The sequence below is a fragment of the Mytilus edulis genome, chromosome 2 (genome assembly GCF_963676685.1).
Source record: "Mytilus edulis chromosome 2, xbMytEdul2.2, whole genome shotgun sequence".
NCBI classification, from domain to species: domain Eukaryota; kingdom Metazoa; phylum Mollusca; class Bivalvia; order Mytilida; family Mytilidae; genus Mytilus; species Mytilus edulis.
Window position 1 is genome coordinate 1,834,860 of NC_092345.1, and position 24,815 is coordinate 1,859,674.

The 24,815-nt window shown below is 34.5% G+C and overlaps 1 protein-coding gene across 1 annotated transcript in view; it reads left to right on the forward strand.

Annotated features, from left to right (window-relative positions):
- LOC139511219 (heat shock 70 kDa protein 12A-like) overlaps positions 1-24,815 on the forward strand; it is a gene marked incomplete in the record, with an annotated part of 95,680 nt that overhangs the window by 61,739 nt on the left and 9,126 nt on the right. The window contains 3 exon segments of the mRNA XM_071297797.1: positions 1,127-1,627; positions 2,712-3,005; positions 22,709-22,915. Coding sequence (XP_071153898.1) covers positions 1,127-1,627; positions 2,712-3,005; positions 22,709-22,915 — 1,002 coding nt within the window.

Here is a 24,815-nt window from a genome sequence, read left to right on the forward strand (position 1 = left end):
AAAATTATACTAAATAAATTTGTTTAAAACATATGCATGTCGATACCTTAATTTTGGCACTGTACACGGTCATGTTTTTCTCTGACTGTTAATGACGTTTTTCACAAAATCCATGTGTACTGATTGGTAACTTGCAATCTGTACTTAGTGTCTTTTTTGTTATTAGGGACAAGTGATCGATGCATACCTTACCATGTCTGGTCTGTGTTTATGTTTGTGTTTTTCTGTTTTGTATTGATCTGATGAGTTTTTTTCAACCGATTTTCATAGTTTGTTCTTATGTTGTGCTGTTACACCACGTACTGTCCCAAGTTTAAAGGGGTAGTCGTCGCTCACAAATATGTAAACCCCGCCACATTCTTTATATGCCTGTCCCAAGTCAGGAGCCTATAGTTCAGTTGTTGTCGTTGGTTGATGTCTGTCACATTTGTTTTTCGTTAAGTTTTGGTATAAGTTAGGCATTTAGTTTTCTCAATTGAATTGTTCCATAGTTTCCATGTGGGGACGTTTTATAGCTGACTATATGGTATAGGTTTTTTTCTAATTGTTAAAGGCTGTACGGTTGCCTAGTATTGCTTACATCCACTTTATTTGAATTTTGGTGGATATTTTTCTTTTTTTTCATGATGAAACATGTGAAATTAAATACTACAGGATAAGACACAAAGTATAATAAAATAAGTAAACACTTGTAAGATCGATCAAGTTGGTGGATAGTTGTCTCATTGGCAATCATGCCTCATCTCCTTATTTTTATATTGCTGGTGTATAATTAGTTATACTATTACAAAAGGCTCATTTTTCTAGTGAATAAGAGTGACTTGTAGTTCTTTTAACTCAACCGAAAATACACAAGAGTCAACAGGTAGAATTGTTAGATCCGTCAGCTGTGGTGCAAAAACAGATAATTTAAGCTGGAATACCATCAGGGCCAGAAACCTTTATAGTTTTTATTTCATTTACATTTTCCCCACCTACCCCCCAAAGACTTACAACTATTCATGTCGACATTTTGGAATTGATATGAGCGGGAAAAAGATTTAAAAAATTGCCCAAGTGTTTCAATTAAAAAATGGAACCAAATTTCGAATGACTATAGATAAAATACATTTTATTATTACTTTAGAGCTAAACATTCTAATAGTTGGCAAGTTGGGATGTGGAAAAAGTGCGACTGGAAATACTATATGTGGAACACAAGAATTTAACTCACAATTTTCGGGCGCATCTACAACCACTGATTGTCAGAATGTGTCATGTTTGCAGGAATCAGTTAAAAGAAAAATTTCTGTTGTGGATACACCAACACTATTCGAAATACAAGATGAGGAAGTTAAATTACATCATAAAATAGCAGAACTATTTCATCAGGACGCTGACAAATCATTCCATGTGATTCTTTTAGTAATTGCTGCAGGCCGATTTACTGATGAAGACGATAAAACAGTAAGTCTCTTTATGGAAAATTTTGGTGAAGTTGCAGAACTGTGTACAATCATTGTTTTCTCTCATCAAGATCAAATAGGAACACACATTGAGGAGTTTTTGAAACCGGTTCCAGAAGTCCTTGATTGTTATTTCGACAGATTTGATCAGAGGTATATTGGCTTTAACAACAAATCTAAAGGTAATTATAGGAAAAAAAAGATGTTTAGTGGTTTTTCAACAACAAAAAATTATGAAAAACTTTTTGTTTTTTCCATCAGAACATACATAAATAAGATAACAAAGGGTTATTCAAATCATATCTAAAGATTTCCAAATACGCAATTACTATAAACAGAGGGAGGGTTAACAAATATTAAAAAAAACTAGGGTTCCAACTCCCTCAGACAAAATTAAACTCAGAAGAATTTTGCTCTTCTATTAAGGTTCTCATTTGTTACTTAACTTTTTAAGGTTCTACGTATTTATACAGTCCTGGCTTTCACACGTTTGGGTTTAGCGTTCCTGATTAATGTTTTTTTTTTCTCAAGTAAATGGCTTCAGACAAAAACAAATGTGAAGTATTGTTTTAATTCAAAACTCATAAAGACGTTTGACCACGCGACATTCGGCATGTGGCAGTCTACTTGTGCCTGTCAGCATACTGTAAATTAAGTCTTCCTAGATACCAGGATTGAAATTTTGTATTCGCGTTTCGTCTTAAAAAAAAACTCATCAGAGACGCTCGAATGAAAAAAAGTTAAAAAGTAAAAAAAGTGGACGAAATATGAAGAGCCTTGAGGACCAAAAATTCTATAAATAAATGCCAAATACAGCTTAGGTAATCTACTCCTGAGGTAGAAACGTCTTAGTATTTCAAAAATTCATAGTTTAATAAGAACTAAATCAGTTGCAGAGCAATATAACTAGAAAGGCACTCATACCACATCTTCTAATTTCTCTTTATATGTCTTAGGTAATATACATTTTGTATCATGCAGATATAAGGAGGGTAAACAAAATCAATTTTATTCTGTTTTTAATTCAGCATGTCAAAGTTTAAAAACAGTTAAAACTTTTTGACATTGCTGTTTTACTATTTTTTAAACATTTAACTAACATGACTACGTTAATTAGCTAAAATCAAGAATGGAAATAGGGAATGTGTCAAAGAGACAACAACCCGACCATAGAACAAACAACAGCATCTAAATATTTCTCCTTTCGTTAACTATACATGAAATATGTTTTTCGTAATAATAATAAATACATACATTTATTTCAAGATACTAAGCAGATAAAGCGATTTTTTGATGTCATAGATGACATGATGTCCAAAAATGGTCATACAAAGTACACATCAAAGGCATTTAAAGAAGCACAAAGGAAGCTGAATAGTAAATTGGTAGATAGAGGCTCAGTCTATACATTAGACGAAAAAACTAAAGCACAATTGAGAAATCAATCAAGAAATGAAATAGAACAAAAATTTGTAGAGGAAAAACTTCAACTAAAACGGATACAGAATTCCTTAGAGCAGAAAATGCATTTTGAATACAATAGAGAGTATCAACATAACGGTAAGCTTTCCTTAAACAATCAAGTTCAAATAAGGACAATACAATGCGATGAATGCTTTGTTTTTCATTCAGAAGCTTAGGAATAATAGTTAATCATTAAATTTCAATGAAGTATAACCTAAATAAGGTTTACACGATATCGTTTTAGAAATACTTGAAAGAAAAAGGGCTTTTAAAAATCAAAGTACTGCAGTACTGATCATCGAATGACCGCAAGTTCTTGTGGACGGTCCGACAAGCACTTGCCTCAGAAAAAAAATCACATCTCTATACCTGAAAGTGAGTTTAATGTACAGATAAAAAAAACTGGACAAGTTCGTGCGTGGACGAGAAATTAATGAAAGGGAATTCATCCTCACCGTAATGACTATTATATTGTAGTGATACAAATCAGTATACTCTGGTTTATTGTTATATATTACATTAATACTTGTATATTACAGTTACATGTATATATAATTTGAATGCATTTGTATATCATTCTATTCTACTATATATATTAATAATAGTGCAAGTACATGGACGTCACTCTTCTGTAATAATTCGATTTTTCTAATAGAAAAGATTTGAGTAGGCATTCGTATTTCCCCGCAAAAATGTTTAATCATCCATGCATAGTTATCGTTCTTTGAGATTGCAAACGTTCTTAAGATAATCTTCCGCATGCGTGTGCATAGATATTAATGATTTTTTATAATAAGTATAACAAAACATTTTAATATTATTAATTTATCGTCTTTAAAAAGTATTTGATGAGTATTCATTGAAAAAAATGAATCTATAACAAGCGATAAGGAATGTTAGTTTACACTTGATGATGTCTACGTATTCATCATGTTTATAAATCGGTTAAAAACCCAAAACGAATATTACGTAATGGAAATCTAGGCGATATCCCTACACTGGAATACCCTCATGGTCATCCGCTGTAAAAAGTACTTGATAGGTTTTGTACCATTAGAAATAAAAAGGTGACATATAATATCGCTATGAATATCCTCGTTGAGTCATCTGTCCGACACAACTCTTGTTTCAGTACCGGACTGGATAAGGGAGAGTGGTTTTTTTTTTTTTATTTTTTTTTTTTTTTTAAATTTACTGTTCAAAATAAAGGCTCCTTTTGTCTTCTAGTCAGGAATATTGCAGTTGTTATCAAATAGTCCGTTTCATTGTAGTCCTGTAATGTTGAGTTGTCATTTTAATGTTATATTCAATATTGCCGTTAAAGCGAGAGGTTTGGCATGCCACAAAACTAGGTTCAACCCACCATTTTTTTCTTTAAAAAATGTCCTGTACCAAGTCAGGAATATGGCCATTGTTATATTATAGTTCGTTTCTGTGTGTGTTACATTTTAACGTTGTGTTCCTGTTGTGTCGTTTGTTTCCTCTTATATTTTTTAGTGTGAATTCATATTACTAAAAGACGTGTCACGGTACTTTTCTATTCAACATTCATGTATTCAGTTTGATGTTATATTTGTTATTCTCATCGGATTTAGTCTTATGCTTAGTTCGTTTCTGTGTGTATTATATTTTAATGTTGTGTCGTTGTTCTCCTCTTATATTTAATGCGTTTACCTCAGTTTTAGTTTATTACCTGGATTTGGGTTTTTTTCTATCGATTTATGAGTTTCGAACAGCGGTATACTATTGTTGCCTTTATTTATTTATGTTGGTGATTGTTTATGCAGCAGTTCAGTGTTTCTGTTGTTCCGTTAAGTTCCTCCTATAGTTGATTTTTCCCCCTCGGTTTTGGTTTGTGAATCGGATTTGTTTCAGTTAAAAGTTTTATGACTATTAAACTGCGGTATTTTTTTTTAATTTCTAGATGATAATTTAAGTATTACTTTATATATATATTATTTTCTTATCAAGTATAATGTTGACATAAAACATACAGGTGAAGTTTGATTTTGACAGTATTTTTGGTTTTTTTTTTTGGTTTTTTTTAACTGTTTTTGGCATTTACTGTTAAATAGATATGCCTTTATCAAGCCTTATTATATTTTGTATGTTTCTGGATACAATTTAATGTACCGTATCAAAGTTTTGTTACTATATGAAAATAAGAAAATGTGTATGAATGCCGATTAGACAACTCTCCATCGATACGAAATGACTATAAGAAGTTAATAACTATGGATCACCGTATGACCTTCAACAATGAGCAAAACACATACAACAAATAAACCATAAAAGGCATGCCTAATGACAAAAATTCCAAAAGAGTTAATTAACTGCCTAGATTTATGTATACAGCAATAAACGAAAAACAAAAAAAATATACAGAAATTAACAACATGCGGTGTTAGTATAAATAAGAAGATGTTATATGAGTGTCCATGTTATTAGGCGTCCAATCCTCCAATCACATGAGACAGTGGCGTAACAGCACAACATAAAACTTATTATAAAAAATCAGTTAAAGAAGGCTAAGACACAAAGGACACAAAGAACATATATGAGAATATCCTCATTGACTAAAAGTAAGTTCAAACCTAATAACAATTAATAAAAATCATGAGGCTAATACTAAGATAGCACTATTAAGAACAGTCACAGATAAACATTGTTTTGCGCAATGCCTATTTTTTTAAATATAGTTATCGACAAAGTATGTGTTAATACATTTCAGTTTAGTACTCATATATAAATAGCAAATCAATAGTTCTGCCGGTAAATGCCATTAACAATGAAATACAGGTCAAGTTCGATTTTGATGGTTATATTCCATTCAATTACTATCAATATTTTTGTCCTTCGGTTTAAAAAAAAATGGTTATTCTAATACCTTGATGATGGTAAATGATCTATTAAGGTATTGAGTTTGAACTTAAACGCAATGCCATAGACCATGATGCAGGTCAAATTCAATATTTGCAGCTGACATTAACTTTCAGTATTTACACTGCGTGCGGTGGTATCATGGACGAAAATATCACCTTATTCTAGCTTTCAATAGTTTTAAAACATAACTAAACCTGTACTTTTATTCGGCTTCATAGACTTATGGTCAAACATTTATTCAAACTAATATTCAAGCATACACGAATGGTGTACAATTTTTGGGTTTCTTTTGACCTTTTCATATTTAACTTTAAAAAAAGTAATCCTGTAGAAATCTGATATGAAATATATTTTATACTTGTTTCGAGTGGTTTCATGTTGCCTGCGGAAGTTTATCACTCTAAATGTATCCCGAAAATTTATCCACATATGTCATGTATGTGAAAATGTATCAATTTCTAAACGATCCATCATATGAATGCAAGTTTTCGATATGGACTGAGAAGTAGATCATCAATGGAGTATGCAATTCGTCTTATTATGATTATTTATTGATCGGATTTGCTAGGTCCTCAATGCTCTTCAACTTCGTACTTTATTTGGCATTTTAAACATTTTTTAACTCGAACGTCACTGATGAGTCTTTTGTAGACAAAATGCGCGTCTGGCGTAAATATAAAATTTTGGTCCTGGTATCTATGATGAGTTTATAACTTTTAGGAATTGTGGTCCTCAATGCTCTTCAACTTCGTACTTTATTTGGCCTTTTAAACATTTTTTGACTCCAGCGTCACTGAGTCTTTTGTAGACGAAACGCACGTCTAACGTAAATATAAAATTTTGGTCCTAGTATCTATGATGAGTTATTTGCAACCACTGGTTCGATGCCACTGCTGTTGGAGATTTATTACCCCGAGGGTATCACCAGCCCAGTAGTCAGCACTTCTGTGTTGACTTGAGTTATCATTGATATGTTCATAATTATAAATTAACTGTAAACAAAAATTTGAATTTTTGAAAAACTTAGGCTTTTTTACTTCTGGAATAGATTACCGTAGCCGTATTTGGCATAACTTTTAGGAATTTTTGGTCCTCAATGTTCTTCAACTTCGTACTTTATTTGGCCTTTTAAACATTTTTTGACTCGAGCGTCACTGAGTCTTTGTAGACGAAACGCGCGTCTGACGTAAATATAAAATGTTGGTCCTAGTATCTATGATGAGTTATTTGCAACCACTGGGACGATGCCACTGCTGGAGATTTTTTTTACCGAGGGTATCACCAGCCCAGGAGTCAGCACTTCTGTGTTGACTTGAGTTATCATTGATTTGTTCATAATTATAAATTAACTGTAAACAAAAATTTGAATTTTTGAAAAACTAAAGCTTTTTTACTTCTGGAATAGATTACCGTAGTCGTATTTGGCATAACTTTTAGGAATTTTTGGTCCTCAATGCTCTTCAACCTCGTACTTTATTTGGCCTTTTAAACATTTTTTGACTCCAGCGTCACTGAGTCTTTTGTAGACGAAACGCACGATTAACGTAAATATAAAATTTTGGTCCTAGTATCTATGATGAGTTATTTGCAACCACTGGGTCGATGCCACTGCTGTTGGAGATTTATTACCCCGAGGGTATCACCAGCCCAGTAGTCAGCACTTCTGTGTTGACTTGAGTTATCATTGATATGTTCATAATTATAAATTAACTGTGAACAAAAATTTGAATTTTTGAAAAACTTAAGCTTTTTTACTTCTGGAATAGATTACCGTAGCCGTATTTGTCATAACTTTTAGGAATTTTTGGTCCTCAATGTTCTTCAACTTCGTACTTTATTTGGCCTTTTAAACATTTTTTGACTCGAGCGTCACTGAGTCTTTGTAGACGAAACGCGCGTCTGACGTAAATATAAAATGTTGGTCCTAGTATCTATGATGAGTTATTTGCAACCACTGGGACGATGCCACTGCTGGAGATTTTTTTACCGAGGGTATCACCAGCCCAGGAGTCAGCACTTCTGTGTTGACTTGAGTTATCATTGATTTGTTCATAATTATAAATTAACTGTAAACAAAAATTTGAATTTTTGAAAAACTAAAGCTTTTTTTACTTCTGGAATAGATTACCGTAGCCGTATTTGGCATAACTTTTAGGAATTTTTGGTCCTCAATGCTCTTCAACTTCGTACTTTATTTGACCTTTTAAACATGTTTTATTCGAGCGTCACTGATGAGTCTTTTGTAGACGAAACGCGCGTCTGGCGTAAATATCAAATTTTGGTCCTGTATCAATGATGAGTTTATTTGTGGTATAGCTGGAACCAACTTCCCGGCCACCTTGTAGAGAAAAGTGAGTCTACTGTGACGACGTTTGTTTTCCAGTGTTGGAAGTTTTAGTTTACTAATTAGTCTACTTATACTACCTTCCTCTCTGCCTGTATAAACCCTACTGATGAAACGCACTGCTTGTCTCTGTGCTCGTTCAAGTGTATTGCTGTCCTTGATTAAGTAAGGGTACCAAACTATGGACGCGTATTCTAGAAGTGACCGGATAAGTCCTATATACGCCTGCTTCCTCCAATCCTTTGAACAGTGGCGGAGGTTTCGTCGCAAGAAGCCTATAGTGGAGTTGGACTTTTCACGGTTTTGGCGATGTGGTCGCCCCACCTCAGATCATCTGAGATAATGATATCGATATACGGATTTTGTTGTACCTGTTGCAGGATGTGATTGTCCAGTTTATAAAAAATGAAATGATTTGTTGTTGACGCTCATCACGTAACATTTTTTTGGCAATAAATCATACACCATTTTGTGGCCCATTCTTCCAACGATACAAGGTCGTTTTGTAGTAGTTGGTGGTCCTGTTGTGTTTGGACTTTCCTATATAGTAGGCAATCATCGGCGAATACTAGTAATCTGACTTAATATTTAACAGTTTCGGGTAAGTCATTTATGTGACATAGGAACAACAGCGGTCCTGATACCGTGCCTTGAGGTACTCCTGATGCTACACCTACAGAGTCATCTACCAAGACTCTCATAGATCTTGTAAGGAACATGTTGAGCCAATCTAGTATTGGCTCATTAATACCATCACTTTCGAGTTTGGATAACAGCCTTTTATGCGGTACCGTATCGAAGGCTTTTGAGAAATCTAGTATTACTATATCTGTCTGCAGGCCTTTGTCATGAAGTTAGAATAACTCGTTCAAATTGTTAGAAGCTGTGTTTCACAGGAGAAACCTGAACGGAAGCCATGCTTGATTGATGTGAGTATGTTGTTCCTTTCTAGGTGAGTCAGGATATGCTTACATATAATATGCTCAAGCAGCTTGCAGGTAACGCAGGTTGTAACAAAGTTAGTATAAAGATGAATGAATGTTATAATATAATTACAACGTCAAGAATGTTTCTAAAGTTCAAATGTTCGAATGTTCAAAAACTGTCTTTAAAGTTGAATTGTTTGAATGTTCAATAACTCGTCACATGGATACGTGATCGTATAGTGGTATAACTATTCATTCCTGATGGAGTACATTAGGATATTAAGTGCATGCGTTCCAGACTACCCACGAAGAGAGAGACCTTGGCGGAATCTCTTGTCGGAATCTATCTGCTGTTCGAGTCCAAAGCTGGAACTTATATAGTTCATAAGGGTCATCAATCAGCTTTCAACAATGGCCATAAATGTCAACAGTTTATAGAGTAGTCTAGCTATTAAATAATACATGTACTTTGTTGGACAGATTAACGTCAGCACAATACATGTATGATAAATGTCTCCAAGGTACATGTACTACTTGTATTGGAATACTTGGTACACTTTGTTAAATATTGTGTTTGCACACATTGTATTACAAGGTAAGAGAAACAGGTCTACAGTTCTTTTGTGTGTTTTTATTTCTTTTTTTTAAATACAGGAGTAATATTTCCTTTTAAACAATTAGTGGGTAGGTTGCAAGAGTTTATGGATTGCTAAAAGATGTGTCTCAGCCCAGGTGCTAGTTGTTTAGAGCAGTTTTTAAGGACAACGTTTGGTAAATTGTCTGGCCAAATGGCTTTATGTTATTCAAGAGTTATTCGTCTCGGTCTGTTGTTATTTTTAGTGGTGGTATTGATTTGGCAACTTTCTTATCAATCTTTGGTGTTGCATTTGGCGTGTCTTTTGTAAAAACCGATTCAAGAAGAAGATGTGGTATGAATGTCAATGAGACTACTCTCCACAAGAGACCAAAATGACACAGAAATTAACAACTATAGATCCCCGTACGGCCTTCAACAATGAGTAAAGCCCACACCACATAGTCAGCTATAAAAGGCCCCGAAATGACAATGCAAAACAATTCAAACGAATAAAATAACGGCCTTATTTATATAAAAAATGAACGAAAAACAAATATGTAACACATAAACAAACAACAACCACTGAATTACAGGCTCCTGAATTAAGACAGGCACATACATACATAATGTGGCATCATATTAGCGGGATCCCAACCCTCCCTAAATGAGTATAACACTGTTTTCTTATATCTTTAATTGACATCAGAAATGAGTGAGATCTGAAACAATAAATCAATGAATTAATAACAATCATAAGGATATTCCTCTATCCCCCCAAAAGTCATTGGTATGTCCATTTGAAATATAACGATGGCTGATGAATAGTAGACCTCTCTTTTGATCTAGTGTATTAACAAAGTGTTTATATGAAATGTATTGTTCAAACTAATGTTCGTAATCTTGGAGCCATAACGGTTCTTTTCTTTGACGACTGTAATTTCTGATTTGAAGATTCTTTAGGCGGCGAAGAATTAGTTTGTGTCACATCCAATTGAGTGCTTTGTAAAATGGGCGTTTTCAGACCCTCTGTTGCTGTTGGCACGTTTAGTAGTTGTTCATTTGGTGAAGTAGACAAGTCTTCAGTGAGCATGTTCTTTTCTGCACAGGGAGCACTAGAGAGCTTTTTTTTGCCCTTATGAGATGATTCATTTAACACTGGCTTTATTTGTTTGGCTATTCATTTCAAATCAGTGATATCTTTTCTGGGTATTTGTTCACTGGTTCGTATTTCCGAATAAATTTTCTGTTGCGAATGGTAACTCTACCCTATCCATCAACCCGTATTACATATTGGTCAAATTGTGTTACTTCAATAATTTGTCCTGTTTTGTCCCATTTCAATTGGTTCGCACCAATCTGATTCTGGATTCGGACATGGTCGCCAATAGTCAATGGAGGTAGTTGTTTTGTGTGTTCGGAAAGTTTTTCGGTTACTTTCATGTGTCTATGCCTCAAAGCCTCCTCGCGTTTCGATCAAGTATCACGCCATGTGTCATGCGGTTTATACCGACCAGGAAGAATTGGGATGAAATCACGAATTGGGCGTGCAAACACACACATAGCTGGTGATAATCTTGTTTCTCTATCAGGTGTATTGCGATATTGTAGAATTGCTCGTTGTAAAGAATCTGTTTCAAGTTCACCGTTTGGTCCAGTATTATCAGTGATTAAACGTTTGACTGTTTGACCGGAAAAGCAACCGATGAAAGGCGATGATGCACTTCCCATAATTGTCTTGTTGTAGAGGCAGTACATTCTGGTCATCCTATTGAAGATAACTCATCGGGTATTCCGTAAGTAACAAATGTTCTTCGTAGACAGTCAATTAGACCTTGTGCACCATTGTGGGCCCTCTCAATGATTGGCCAATTAGAATGTCTGTCTACGACCACCAGGTAATTGACGCCTTTATAATGGAAGAAATCAGCGCACAAACAATGGAAAGCATAATCTGGGTACACAGGTGGTGTTGGTGGAGCACATGGTTGTGATGGTGCCATTCAATTGCATTGATAACACTCATTGCGTAGAGTAGTGATATCTGGGGTTATTCAAGGCCAAAAGACTGACGACTCTGCTCTTGACATCATTGATATTACACCTTTGTGTGTTGAGTGGAGTATTGTCAAGACATTTTTGCGGAGTGCAGGAGGAATTACGATGCGATCCTTATACATGACTACACCATCTACTGTGTAGCGGTCTTCTCGAAATTGGAAGAATTCGCGAAGTTCGTAGGGCATTTCATGACGGAATTCAGGCATTCCATTCTCGATTATTTCTACCAGTTTAACCATATCATCGTCACCGTTGGTAGCAAAACGTACCATGTTCCAGGTGATTGATTGTAAGTTGTTTATTGACGAGGCTGCGGCAAGTTGAAGTTCTTCATCTGAACATGCATCACAACTATCGTCTTTCATGATTGATGACAAGAAATTGTGTTGAATAGTCTGAAAAGACAAGTAATCAAATTGGTTGCTGTCTTCTGTAATCAATGCGATGTCATCGATTAACTTGAGTTCCTCTGAATTATTTCCTGTTGGGTTCCTCGAAACGGCATCGGCAGCACGATGTTTTGCTCCTGGGACATTTTGAACTTGTAACGCAATGTTTTTTCCTTGAAGTTTCGTAGCCTGATGTTTGAAATCTGGTCAAGTGATCTGTCACCAAAAATTTTTAGTAGTGGTTTGTGATCTACGGCAATAATAAGTTCTTCACAACCAAGAACGAAATACCTGGCTTTATCCAGTGCGTCAACAACAGCTAAAGCTTCACCCTCTACTGGAGCATACCGTGATTCAGCACCATGAGTGAAGCGACTGCCTACCAGTGTAATTTTCCAACCCTCGTTACAACAGAATGGTAGAAGCTTTTGGCAATAGCAATGCTTCTGGAATAAACAGAATCCAAGTCCGGATTTTGACCAGTCAGTTGCTAAGCAAGTCGGTTTGGATTTGTCAAATATACGTACTCCTTCCTCGATTTCGCTAAAAATTACAGTCTTTGTTTCTTGAAAGAGAGTTTCCAGATGATTATCCCAACGAAATGGTGTTCCAGGTCTGATCAATTGACGAAAGGATTTTAAGCGATCGGCCATACTAAATGCATACGAAACCTGATTGACAAGGCCAAACCAAAATCGAACGTCTGTTATGTTCTTTGGTGTAGGGAAATCAAATATTGCTTGCAGGTATCTTTTGCAAGGGCACACACTATCGTTTGTTATTTCGAATCCAGCAAACTCAACCGTATCTTGTGCCAAGTGGAATTTTTCTGGGTTTAAAGTTATTCCATGTTTTCCACAAAGCTCCAACCAATGACCAGCTTGAACAAAACTTTCCTCAATATCATCAGACCACAGAAGAGTATCGTCGACACATTTAGTCTTGTGTGGCACATCCGCCACGAACTCGTCGAACCTTCTTGTGTAACCATCACCTGATGCAATATATCCTTGAGGAGCAGTCTTGTACCTGTATCTTCCCCATGGAGTGATAAAGGTTGTAAGATGTCGGTCTTCTTCTCGGATGGGTACACTATGGCAACCATTCCAAGCGTCAAATACAGTCTTTTTCTTGCCTCGAGGGACTGATCTTGCCTGATGGAAAGAGGATTGTGTATGATGTGTTTCCCTTATTGCGTGGGCGTTGAGAGCCTGAAAATCTACTGTGCGTCTCGATTTTCCATTCTTTTAGAACATATAACCATACGATGACACCATGTTACAGGTTCGCCGACTGGAACGGGCTCTATAACACCAAGCCTGACGTATTGGTCCAATGAAGCTTTCACGTCATCCTGCCAGTGCAAGGGAACTGGAACAGGAGTATGGCATGCAACTGGTGTTGCTTTAGGGTCAATCATAAGTTTCAAAGGTGGACCTTCCATAAGTGGTAGTGGTTGGTTTTCACAAGTATTAAAAGTGCTTGACTTGTAGTGTTCAAGTAGAAAGTTTTGGAGTTTAGTAACGTTCTCCTCTGTGGATGGGAACGGAAGTTTCACTGGTATCGGAGGAGGTGTTTGTCTCTTAGGACAGTTGCAATCAATTTGTGTTGTGAACCTGTTCTTATCATTTGTCAGTGCGGAGGTATCAGGGACGCTTCCGGTAATTTCACCAATAGTAGGAAAGTTCTCTGATATTATACCAAGTGTAGTGTAAGCTTCTTTGTAGAGAAAGAATTTGTCTGAGCTGTCTGTGATGTACACAATTTGTCTAGTTTCTAGTTCGTTCTTTCTTATCATAGTCCTTTCCAGATAGTCTGAGAATGACTGCTCCAAGAATAACAATGCCTTTATTGTTTTTTTTTAATAATTATTCAATTTATTGCACAATTGGTTGTTAACAAATACACTAAAAGGTACAACTATCCCAGATAGGTTTATCCCTGTGTGTGAATTATCAAATGAACCAGGGGATTCACAAGATAAACTTATTATAAGTTTCAAAAGTGGTTAATATATTATTACAATCTATATAGTTTACAAAAAACTGCATAGCAATAAAATCCGGAAAACATACGTTCTCTCTGTTTACGTTTTTCTACTTATTTTAATTGTATATCACGTGGTATAGATGTTTATTATGTATCTTGAACACGTGCGTTTTATTCATTCTTGTATGTTGGAATATTCTTAATTTATTTGGTAAGTTTTAAATTTAATGAAATAACTGTTTTGTTTTCTTTAACGATTACTTGAATGCGCTACAGAATACTGAGAAACTTGATGCATTAGCCTATTATGAGTATCAAACATTATTGTTAGCGGCATGTATCTGCATATTTACCGGTATAAGGTCACGTTTTGTTAGTCCAAATTTGTAAAGCACTTTGATTCCAGCAAGACAACTTTGACAACCAGTGTCAGGCATTGCAGGTATAACTGTACTTCTCTGTTGAGACACTAAAGAGGTTTGAAAACCAAGCTGCTTGAAATCGTCTTCCACAACTTTAGCGACTATGTTGATGAACGGCTGGGGTTGTGATGGTCGTTTAATCCATGTGTTATACATCTGCGAGTAAAGATGATGATCAAGTTGGATGGTTCTTTTCCCTAAAGGGGACACAGTTGCCGCACAAAGAGAATCAAATACAGCACTTTCAGATTCTTCATTTTGTTTCACTTTTGACTTACTGGTATTGCTTCGACATACGGATTCATAATGGTTGTCACGTTCACAGTTTTTGCAAGTGTGTCCGTATGCAGGACATTCTTTCTGCCTAATATTAGATGGAGCACTTTTTCCGTGTCCCTTTTTTCCACAGTAACCACATAAATCAACCTTGTTGTTATCATACTTTTTTGTGTCTTTGGCTACATTGGCATTTCTTTTTCGACGATATGAGCTAGAGGCGGCTTCAGCGCCATGTGAATCAAGAAGGCGTTGGATTTCTGCAAATATTGACAATGCAATTTCCCATAAGAACTCATTTTACGGCTAAAACTATACCACTTTTACTATGAAGTTTTGAAAAAAATCTTATCCTAGAATTGAAAGTTCATATGCACTACAATTTTTTTCAAAGGTCAAAATATAGGGCTGTGCGGCATATTTTCAACGTTTATATGACCTGAACTTTTCAGAGTTTATACTAACACTCATTTTCTTAACTACCCCTACCTCGAATGAACGGTTACCACAGATTTCAATGTAAACAATATGCACATGTATATTTACTGGTAACTTCTTCTTCTTCTTCTTCTGGAAGTCCACCCTATCTGCAGGGTCACCGCATTTAAAAATTTTGTTTATTTTTAAAATTGCGTTATTTAAAATTCTATCTACTGGTTAAAATTTAAAATAATATTAACAGAGTTAGAATAGGATAAAACTAAAAATTAGTTAAAACAGGAACTTGTATGTACACTATACATTTAAAATTATAAAATGGATAAAAGTAATATCTTATCAGTTGTTTAAATTCTCTTAGCAAAGGAAAGTGAAAGGAACTACTAATCTGTAATTGGTTAAATTTATGGATTAGTATGGTTTCTTAATAAGTTTAAATATATGTAATTAATAGATAAAATGGTAAGGGATACGAATAAAACAAGAAACTTGTAAAAATTAGTTTTAAGTAAAACAGTAGTTTGTCAATAGAATTTGGGTCGATAAGATTATTTACAGGGGTAATTAATTCATATGCTCTAGTTATGGTTTAACTATGAATTACTTAGCTACATCACCTAGTATTAATTAAGTATATAGACAGAGTAGTATAATACTTGTTATATGTTACATTCCCACGACTGACAGCCACTTGTAGTTTAAGCTCAGAACTCAACTGATTGTTCATTTGATTTCCAAAAGTTGGGTTCTTTTAGCATGCAATGCATAGATCCAGTCTTTGCAGATTCTCTCTGCTGAGGCACAGTTATAAGGTCGTTCCTAGAACAGTCAACCAATAATTCTAGAAGATCCTCATCAGAATCTATTATACTGCAATAGTGGATATGATTATCCTCTAGTAGGGATTTTAGTCTACCTTGATGAATTTTTCTTACACAATTCAGACTTTCACAGTTGATTAGGAAATGTTTATAATCCTCAGGTCCTACCATGCACAATTTGCATTCTGCAGATTTTGTTCCGTCAAATCGGTTGGTAATACTTTGGGTTTTGTAAGTTCCTGTAAGTATCCTGGATTTTATTATCCCTTTGCTAACATCTCTTTTATTATCTCTGACACTGCTCCAACAGAAGTTTGGTTTTTTAAAGTTCCAGTTGTTTACTTCCATATATTTGAGTGTTGATTTGCTTCTAGCAGATTCGGTCCATCTGTTTTTCCAGGTTTTGTCTATAACATCATGAGTCAATCGTTTCCAATTTTTCTCTGGATTTAGTATAATCTCATGTGCGGATGGAAGATCATAAGATTTGGGAGTTTTGTCCACATTTATGTACCAACTATTTGATGTATCATCTTTTGTAGCTAGCTGTCTAATTCCAATTTTACACTCAATTGAGTTGGTATCTTTTGATATTCTTAGAAATAGGGAAATGACAGCTTTATGTACGAGTTGCTCAATAGATTCGGCTCCGAGTAAGATATAGATAGCAGCATCTGCAGTTCTTTGTGGTAAGGATAGAATTTGTTTAAAAGTTTTTTTCTGAAAAGCTTCTAATTTTTGGATATCAGTTTTAGTAATGTTGAGAATTTCAATTCCATAGACCATTCTTGGTATAACATAAGTCCGCCATAGTTTATACGATAATAGTGGATTTATACCATTTATTCCATGTAATCCAGCTCCTAATAGGGAATACATTGTAGCTCTTGCTACAGAAATTCTATTCTCTACATTTGGATTATTTTTCTCTTGTCTTTCAATTCCTAAATGTTTAATGTTTTGCTTTTCGTCTATTTTTTCATTAAAAAGTTGAAGATTTATATTTTTATTCTTCTTGTTTATCATTAGAATTTCAGTCTTTTTGCTGCTTATCTTTACCCGATCGTTTTTGGTACAGTTTTCAATGATGCGGAGTTGGGTTGAGGCATCATGTTCTGAGCCAGCACATAGCATTATGTCATCTGCGCACGTTGGGCAACCCACATAATTGGTTCCAATTTTAATTCCTATGTTTGTGGATTCAAGAGTATCAAGGATATTCTTATTATAGGCCTTGTAAAAATTGGCAGAGAGAATTCCACCTTGTTTGACTCCCTGCTCATTTACAAATGTTTCCGAGATATATCCTTGTGATTTAACTTGTGTAGTTGTTTTGTTATATAGTTCCTTAATTAGTAACCATGAAGCTCCATTAATTCCTTGATGATATAATTTCCAAAATAGGTGTATATGGTCTGCCACGTCAAATGCTTTTTCTGCATCCAGAGTTATTAGAATGAGACACTCGTTTTTATCTTTGGCTTCGTTAATTGCTTCAGAGATGAGAAGACCAATATTAATAGAGGATGCACCCTTAGTGAAACCTTTCTGAAGCTTGTTTTGATGTTTATTTAGTGTACCCTCGATTCTAGCTCTAATACAAAGCTCCAAAATCTTACAAATGATGGAAATGACTGTGATGCCTCTATAGTTGGATGGACTAGTAGGGTCTTTGTCTTTTTTGTGGACAGGGGTCAGCAGACCTTTTTTGATGACTTCAGGAACATACTTTGTATAGAATATATTGTTAATTAAGGTAACTAGGAATTCAGTCAACTCTGTTCCACCATAAATTAGATGTTCTGCAGTTAAACCTTCTACATCCCCAGCCTTTTTTCTTTTTAATAACGAAATACGCTTGGTGATTTCTGTTGAGGTAACAGGTTGAATTGTTATTTCTTGGTTTTCACAGATGTTGACAATGGTTTCCATGTCTAGCTTGACAAGATTATCATGACCAATGTTGAAGTTAGGATTTGAATTGGTTTTGGCTAATTTTTCAAAGTGATCTTTGAAGACGTTATTTATCTCGTATGGAGTTGATGCTTCTTTTTCTTCCGTTCTAAGGGTGTGCGTGAACTGAGAAGAAGAAGACCGTTGAGTTTTAATAAGTCGAAAAAACAGATCCTTGTCCCTATCTGAAGCCATCATAATTTCTTCATGTAGTTTAATTCTTTTGTCAGCAGTTTGTTGCCTTTGTATTGATCTGACGGAACGTTTCGTCTCTAGTCTCTTCAAGTTGTAAATATTATTTTTCGAAGGAGGTGAACCAACCTTTTTCCACAAATAAAAATGCCTTTTTTGACAGACCCACAGCTTTAGCAAGTTGTGGAGACCAACTGATCTTCTTTTTTCTTCTAAATTTGGATTTCCTACGGGGATAGCTCAAATTTAAAGCGTTAGTAAGACCAGAAATTAGCTGGTTTGTAGCTTGTTCAATACCGTAAGGTGTTCTCATGTTCAGATACTTTTTATCTTTTAGTTCCTCCTTCAAATTTTGTTCATAACTTGTTTTGTCAACCTTTTCCCAATTAATCTTAGTCACAATATCTCCATTCAGTTGTTTTTGAGCGGTCTGTAATCTAACCGAAAATTCAGCGGAGACGGGATAATGGTCTGATGTGTTGTGGCCTTCTCTTAAGATTTTTACCTGCATATATTCAGTTGACTCGTCATCATTCTCTCAAGATTTTGTTAGAATGTAGTCTATCTGTGATTTTGAATCACCTTGATGGTATGTATAGTCTATAGGGTAGTTAGATGGTAGCTCTATTTGATTTTCCTTACAAAAGTTTTTAAATAGTTCATCTTGGGTGTCCTTGTATTGTCTATGGAATGAAGCATTAAAATCGCCGGCGATAATAATTGAATGAGTTCTTTGATATTTCAGTAGTAATTCTTTTAAGATGTCCAAAGCTGCTCTATAAGCATCATGACCTTTGTCGGTACCTCTTGAGGGGAGATATACATTTATAAGACATATTGGGTCTTTTGTGGTTGAAATTTCGATAGCCTGGATTCTGTTATCTCCATCAGGAAGTTGTGAAAACATAGTTGACATGGACTTTCTATACAAAATTGCAATACCTCCATGGCATCTTGGTCTACTGATTGGAGATAAGGGTTCATTATCATCAATTTGTCTCGAGAAAGTTATAAAATCTGAATGATGTTGTTTCAATAATTCTTTTTCATAATTAAAAAGCCAATGTTCTTGTATCAGTACAATATCATGTTTATCAAAAATTTCATCAAAGTAGTTTTTATTGGAATTAAAGCCTTTAATGTTGAAAGAGACAATTCGGAGCGGACTTGATTTTCCTAAGGTTATATCATTCTTGTCACAGGGGCTGCTATATCTGGGTCCAGGAGGAATGTTTGACCTTTGTCTAAAAAAGGATTGTATATGTGTTGAACATTCTTGTTTGGTGGCAATCCTACTGTGACAGAACAATTTTCTGATATCATTGTCTCACTTCTTTGTTCAACAGCAAAACAGTTTTTACTATTTGAGTTTGAGGAATTTAATATGGTATTGGGATCAGGATTTTCAGGGTAAACATATGGTTTTGGTGAATCTCTAGGACGACCACTTTGTGAAGGAACATTCAGGTTTGCTTTCATTTCATTTCCTTTTCTGACAGCAAAACTGTTTTTACTATCTCCTGTAGAACTGTTACTTAAGACATCAGGAACATAAGTGGTGGTAATCATTTTGACCGAGCTGAGTCAGTTTCATGTTTCTGATTAAGTTATTATTATCTAGTATGGTGTTCTCTAGAGCGGCAATATGTGCTTCTGCTACGGCGAGTTTGGATTTTAAATCATCTTGCTTCAGTATCTTTTGTTTCTTTGGTCCAGTTTGTTTAGGTTGTTTTATTGAGTTATTATCTGTCTGCAAAATTGGAGAAGAGTTGTTTCTAAGAGCTCCTATATTAGTTGATTGTTGTTGAGCAGTATGAACTTGTTTTCCTGTATGGTCTTGTTGCGTGTCATTAGAATTCCCACAATAAGGGTCTGATTTTGGAGATTTTTCAAGATTTCTGTTTATCTGAACTGTTTTCACCAAAGTATCTGGGGAGCATGAGGAACCAGTAAATTGAACCATGTTTCCGGGATCTGTTTCTATTTCTGAGATGGATAGGTCATTTATTAAAGAATTACACTGTGTGCATTTGAATTGTTCCAATTCATCAATACTCATAGATTTGTATTGATCAGAAGTTATGTTTTGACATTGAAAATGGAATTTTTCTTCACAAGTGATACACATGATAAAGTCGAAGTCGATTATGTTCTCAGAGCAACTAGCACAGTTTTTGTGAGATTTGGTAGAATCTGTTGCTACTATTGTCTCAATTGATGTCAAATTTTGAGTTCTGTTTAAATTGGTCCGGAGAGGATCATTTTCATCTCTACTGGATGTAGGTACAATTGCAGAATGGGAAGAAATGTTATCTAATTGTATCCAATTGTTAGAGTCCTGATCAGACAAGAAAGATTTACATGAATCTTGTATGGCTGTGTTCATATTGTTTAAAAATTCTATAGATGGTAATGTACTTAAAATTTCATGTAGGTCATTCTTAATAAAGCCCTTAATCTCTCTACCATTTGCTTCAACAGAGAATGCAGTTTTGTATAAATTGATTCTGTAAGCTTGTCTCCTACCAACCTTATCATTTGTGATTGGTTTAATACTGAGTGATTCTTCCACTATGAGATTGTTTTTGTCCCTTTTGAAATGAGATATAGCTGTTAATCTACTTGATTTTTCATAGAAAGCAAGAGTATGTTTGTGAAACATCAGAAACGCAGCAGGAGAGAATTTCATAACAAGGGTTCCTCTCTTGAATTCAGCCTGTACATTGAGCTGTTCAGTAGCATCAATCATTTTTTGGGCTGCTTTGGTTGGATTTAGTGAGTAATTAGTCACTGTTGATTTCCCTTGAGTTAATCTATTTGGAGTAAATTGACTAGATAGTTGCAAACGTTCCCTGTTTTTTTGTCGTGCTTTATGTTTTGCAACTGCAAGACTTGGTGTATATCTATATGGAGAGATTTTCTCTCTGTGTGATCTCCTTGGTGAAGACATTTTAGAATCAGATTATCAGCAAAGCAGTCTTTACTATACTGAAGCTATTAAATCTTGACAAAAATTATTTACTGAGGGTCCTTTCCTTATTCCAATAAGACTAGATAAAATTTTGGACAGCAAAGCAGTCTTTACTATTTTGAAGCCAATGAACTTGAAAATTTTTAACGAAGTTCCTTTCCTTTCTCTAATAACTCTGGATAAATTAATTTGTTGTTTATTTTTTTTTTTTACAGCAAAGCAGTCTTTACTATTCTGAAGCCAATATAAGTTGACAGATTTATTTACTGGAGTGCCTTTTCTTTCTCAATAACTCTGGATAAATTTTGGACAGCAAAGCAGTCTTTACTATTCCTAAGCTAATGTGACTTGATAAATTTGTGTACTTTGTTGTTTTCCTTTCTCTAAGAAATTTGGTAGATTTTGGGCAGCAAAACAGTATTTACTATCCTTGACGAACATATATAAATTGGTGCACAGATGACACAAAGTATGTAAGCTATGTGTAAGATAGGGTGATCCCTATGGACAGCACAACTGTTTTTACTATCTTGATTATAAAGCTGAAGAATCAGGTTATATGATGATTATAATATAGACTATATATAGGGTTATGACAAAAATAGGATGATCTCTAGTTAAATGCTCTTAGCGGAATGTATGTTGATAGTAATGCAGAAGCCGAATTTGTCTGATATATAGAAATGGACAGCAAAACTGTTTTTACTATCCAAATTTTCTGAACCAAACTCTTGTTATCTATATTATGTAACATTCCCAAGTTATGTCTCTATGAGATGGAACACAGAGAGCATAACTGGAAACCAGTATGTAAACAAAATTAATTTTCTATGAATATTCTAAATGTCACCAAAAGAGGCGTAGTTAGAGAAACAGTTGTATTTACAAAGTGCAACCTATAATCCTTATAATTTTTCAGTCAAACATTCGCGATTTTTTTATCAGTACCATCAAAAGCATAATGGCGTGTCGTAACTAAGGAATAAATATAAGCCGCCATCTTGACCATCTAAAAAAACCCATAAATGTCCAATAAAAGCAACAAAATCTAAAATGAAATGGCACCTACCTCAAGAAGAGATATTATCCGAATTTGAAGCTTACATATAACGATATAATATTTCGCTTGAAAGTTTCCATTCGTATGACGTCGTGTTTTGTCATGACGTAAATTCGCCAAATCATTCGTGAAATTTCCCGGAATTTTATACGAATTTAAATTTTATACATTTTAAAAGCTCTACTGCATTATTTCTTTTCTGTTATAAACAACTATTATGTTTTTTGTTTTTCAAAATCAATTTGCTGAAAATCACACGATCCCTGAATGTATGTGGGAAATTTCACTGCGCATGAATATATCACAATGCAGGTTATGAAAGTAGTTTCGGAAACATGGTTTATCGAAGTGTAAACCAAGAGAAAAATTCTAATTATCCAATCCAATTTAAATATTTATAGATATGTAAATCATATAAGAACTATATTGAAATAAATGATGTGTCTTAAAGTTCAAAACAATATTTAATTCTGCATTTTGTTAGTTTGTTATTTTTACAGAAGTATCAGTTGAGAAAAATCTCGTGGCAGCGTTAGATATAGGAACATCGAATTCGGGTTACGCTTACTCTTCTGTTAAAGAGTTCCAAAGAGATCCATTGAAAATTCACATAAACCAGCCTTCAGTTCGAATGAGAACTGTGACTACAAGGATGCCAACAAGCCTACTTTTGGACTCCAATAGAGAATTTGTTTCCTTTGGATCTGATGCTGAAGAAAATTATTGTGAATACTTATTAGATGGGGAAAAAAGTGACTACTACTATTTCAATGGCTCTAAAATGGTCTTGCATGACAACCAGGTTTGTTTGTTCACTTTTTATAATATTTCACAACACATTTGTTAATTCAATAAAAGAGATCCAATAAAAAATAAATTTAAGAAATATCTTAAACTAGTTATAAAACATACATTTCTGCAGTTGTACTGCAGAGTGAAATTACAGTTTATTATGAAAAGATAAGAGTGAAAAACAATATTTGTTTTGTTTTTTTATGATAAGGTATTGTGTTGTGTTCTTTACTATTAGACCTTTTCAACATCTCTCGACACCTACAGTTGAGAACGACTACGACAGGTAAAATGTGAAGGGTCGTCTCAAAAATAAAAAAATAAATGAGATCATTATTGATTTTATTGCTTTCAATCATTGACAATGATAAAACTTTCATACAGAGTCCAAATGACATGTTTTTTTTTAATTTGTTATAAAGAAAATGATAGACTTTAAGTCACATTTCATCTTTTAGACATTTATCTTCTAGCTGTCCTGGTTGAATTTGGAAAACGAAAAGAACAAATCATATCTATTGTAGTTGATATTTTAAAATTAAACAATGATTATGTTGGTTTACAAGGGCGGCACATGTCTGTTAGTTTTGGCCTTGGATGCCTCCATAATGTACTCAATACTTTGTATCATTTCAATTCACCAATTTGGTGTTCCACTTGAATTCTGTATTCACCCATCGCTTAAATGTTGTAGCATTGAAACGAGGGGTCAATTATATTTTTTTTCAAAATTCATCAAGGAAAAACTTTACCTCGAACAAGATATCTTGAAGCGGAGAAGACCGTCGTTGATAATAATAATAAAAAAAAACGTCATCTTTTCCTTCGACCTAAAAAATCAATATGTAATTATATAAAAATTGAAAATGTACATCGACTGAGGTGAAGATCGGGGTAAAAACACATAGTTGGTCGTGTTTACAAGTGTGATACGGACGGACCAGTATTCTTTTTCATTTTTGAAAAACATCATAAAAGCTTTTACACCAACAAATTAAATCGTTATTGGCATGCGGCAAATATTTGGCGAAAGACTCACATCATTACAAAAGTGAAGAGAAAATGGGTTAGGATTCTGAATGATTGGAATATTTGTTTAATCAATTCAACATGAAATGTCGTGCAAATACATACGAAATAAGAATATTATATGACAGAGACATATGTATGGTAGACGTTTCCCCTTTCGGGGAAATCCAGAACTCGAGAAAGGGAAATCAAGAAATCGGGAAATCGAGAAATAGAGAAAGCAAAAACGCAAAATCGAGAATTCATTGCGCGTTTTAGCGTTTTCGTGTTTCCTCTTTCGTGCTTTGGCGTTTTTGCTTTCTTGATTTCTCGATTTCCCGATTTCCCGATTTTCTCAATTTCTTGATTTCTCGAATTCCCAATTTCGCGTTTGCAAAATGAACGGAGAATTCACGAAACGCGAAAAGGCGAAATAAATGGCCGCATCCGGCCACCATACATATATTTATTTATTTATTTGGTTGATATATATTCTTAAACTATATAGTCAAAACAGTATAAAACCGCCAATCCAATATGTTACGTGATGATAATCATGATGATTTTTGTCTTTGAGACGACCCATCCATTTTACCTGTAAACTGTAGGTGTCATTAGTCGGTGTCGAGAGATGTTGAAAAGGTTTATTGAAAAGTGATCTTTTCTTCTAAAGTTCAATGAACATCAATTCTTTTAAGTATTTATTTTATGGTTCGAAATCTACAAATTAAAGCACACATTCTTCGTGTGATAACAATGTTTAATGAAAGCAAGTGTTTACTTAGTTAAAAATCAAGCTTATTTCAA